This window comes from Littorina saxatilis, linkage group LG17 (genome assembly GCF_037325665.1).
Source record: "Littorina saxatilis isolate snail1 linkage group LG17, US_GU_Lsax_2.0, whole genome shotgun sequence".
In the NCBI taxonomy this organism is placed as follows: Eukaryota; Metazoa; Mollusca; class Gastropoda; order Littorinimorpha; family Littorinidae; genus Littorina; species Littorina saxatilis.
The window spans coordinates 14,290,375-14,291,403 of NC_090261.1; the positions used below are offsets into that span (position 1 = coordinate 14,290,375).

Sequence of the window (1,029 nt, forward strand, 5' to 3'; positions counted from 1 at the left end):
TTACTGCCCATTATGCCGGTTGGCATGTAGGGCAGCAACAAAGGACCTCCACTCCTGTCTGTTCTGGGCGAGTCTCTGGATGGTACCCCACGTTTGGTTCAGGGTCTTCAGTTCTCCCTCAACCGTTCGTCGCCAGGTGTTCTTGGGTCTTCCTCTCTTCCGCTTTCCCTCTGGTGTCCAGTGAAGGGCAGTCCTGGTGATACTGTCCTGCTGTCTTCGTAAGACATGTCCAATCCATTTCCACCGCCTTCTCGTGACGATGGTCTCCATGCTCTCTTGGGCAAGTAGCTGTTGGCTGGAGATGGTGTTGGGCCAGAAGATACCCAGGATTCTCCTGAGGCTCTTGGTGTGGAAGGTTGACAGCTTGGTCAGGTCGCTTTCAGTCATCCTCCAGCATTCTGAGCCATACAAAAACGATTCACATTCAAAGCGTAACACGGTAAAGAGTAAAAGGTATCTTAAAACTCAGATTATTTGACAGTTTGTTTGTTTGCTTACGCCAGCCGACCACGAAGGGCCATATCAGGGCGGTGCTGCTTTGACATATAACGTGCGCCACACACAAGACAGAAGTCGCAGCACAGGCTTCATGTCTCACCCAGTCACATTATTCTGACACCGGACCAACCAGTCCTAGCACTAACCCCATAATGCCAGACGCCAGGCGGAGCAGCCACTAGATTGCCAATTTTAAAGTCTTAGGTATGACCCGGTCGGGGTTCGAACCCACGACCTCCCGATCACGGGGCGGACGCCTTACCACTAGGCCAACCGTGCCGGTTTATTTGACAGTTGGTACTGTAAAAACCTTGTTAACAATGTTAGTTTCTTTCAAAAAGTTTTAAAGAAATCTTGTCCGGAAATACGTCCCTGGATGTTTTTGGTTGGTGTGCAAGCGGAACTTTTATCTCTGTGACTATAGAAACTTAAGGCCCGGTCACACAGCCCAAAAGTCGCGTAAACTCATGAATCACGCACGAAATTCGATCCTTACGCGATACATGCGCGATTTGCGCATTTGGTTTCATC

General features: G+C 49.8%; 1 protein-coding gene across 1 annotated transcript; it reads right to left on the minus strand.

Annotated features, from left to right (window-relative positions):
• LOC138952689 (uncharacterized) lies at positions 1-387 on the minus strand. The gene has a single exon (XM_070324387.1). It carries the CDS (start codon positions 385-387, stop codon positions 1-3), a length of 387 nt encoding a protein of 128 aa, XP_070180488.1.
• Positions 388-1,029: the final 642 nt, after the last annotated feature.

Excerpts from the sequence above, each read along its gene's own strand:
- LOC138952689 (XM_070324387.1), bottom strand. The coding sequence starts at position 387 with ATGACTGAAAGCGACCTGACCAAGCTGTCAACCTTCCACACCAAGAGC.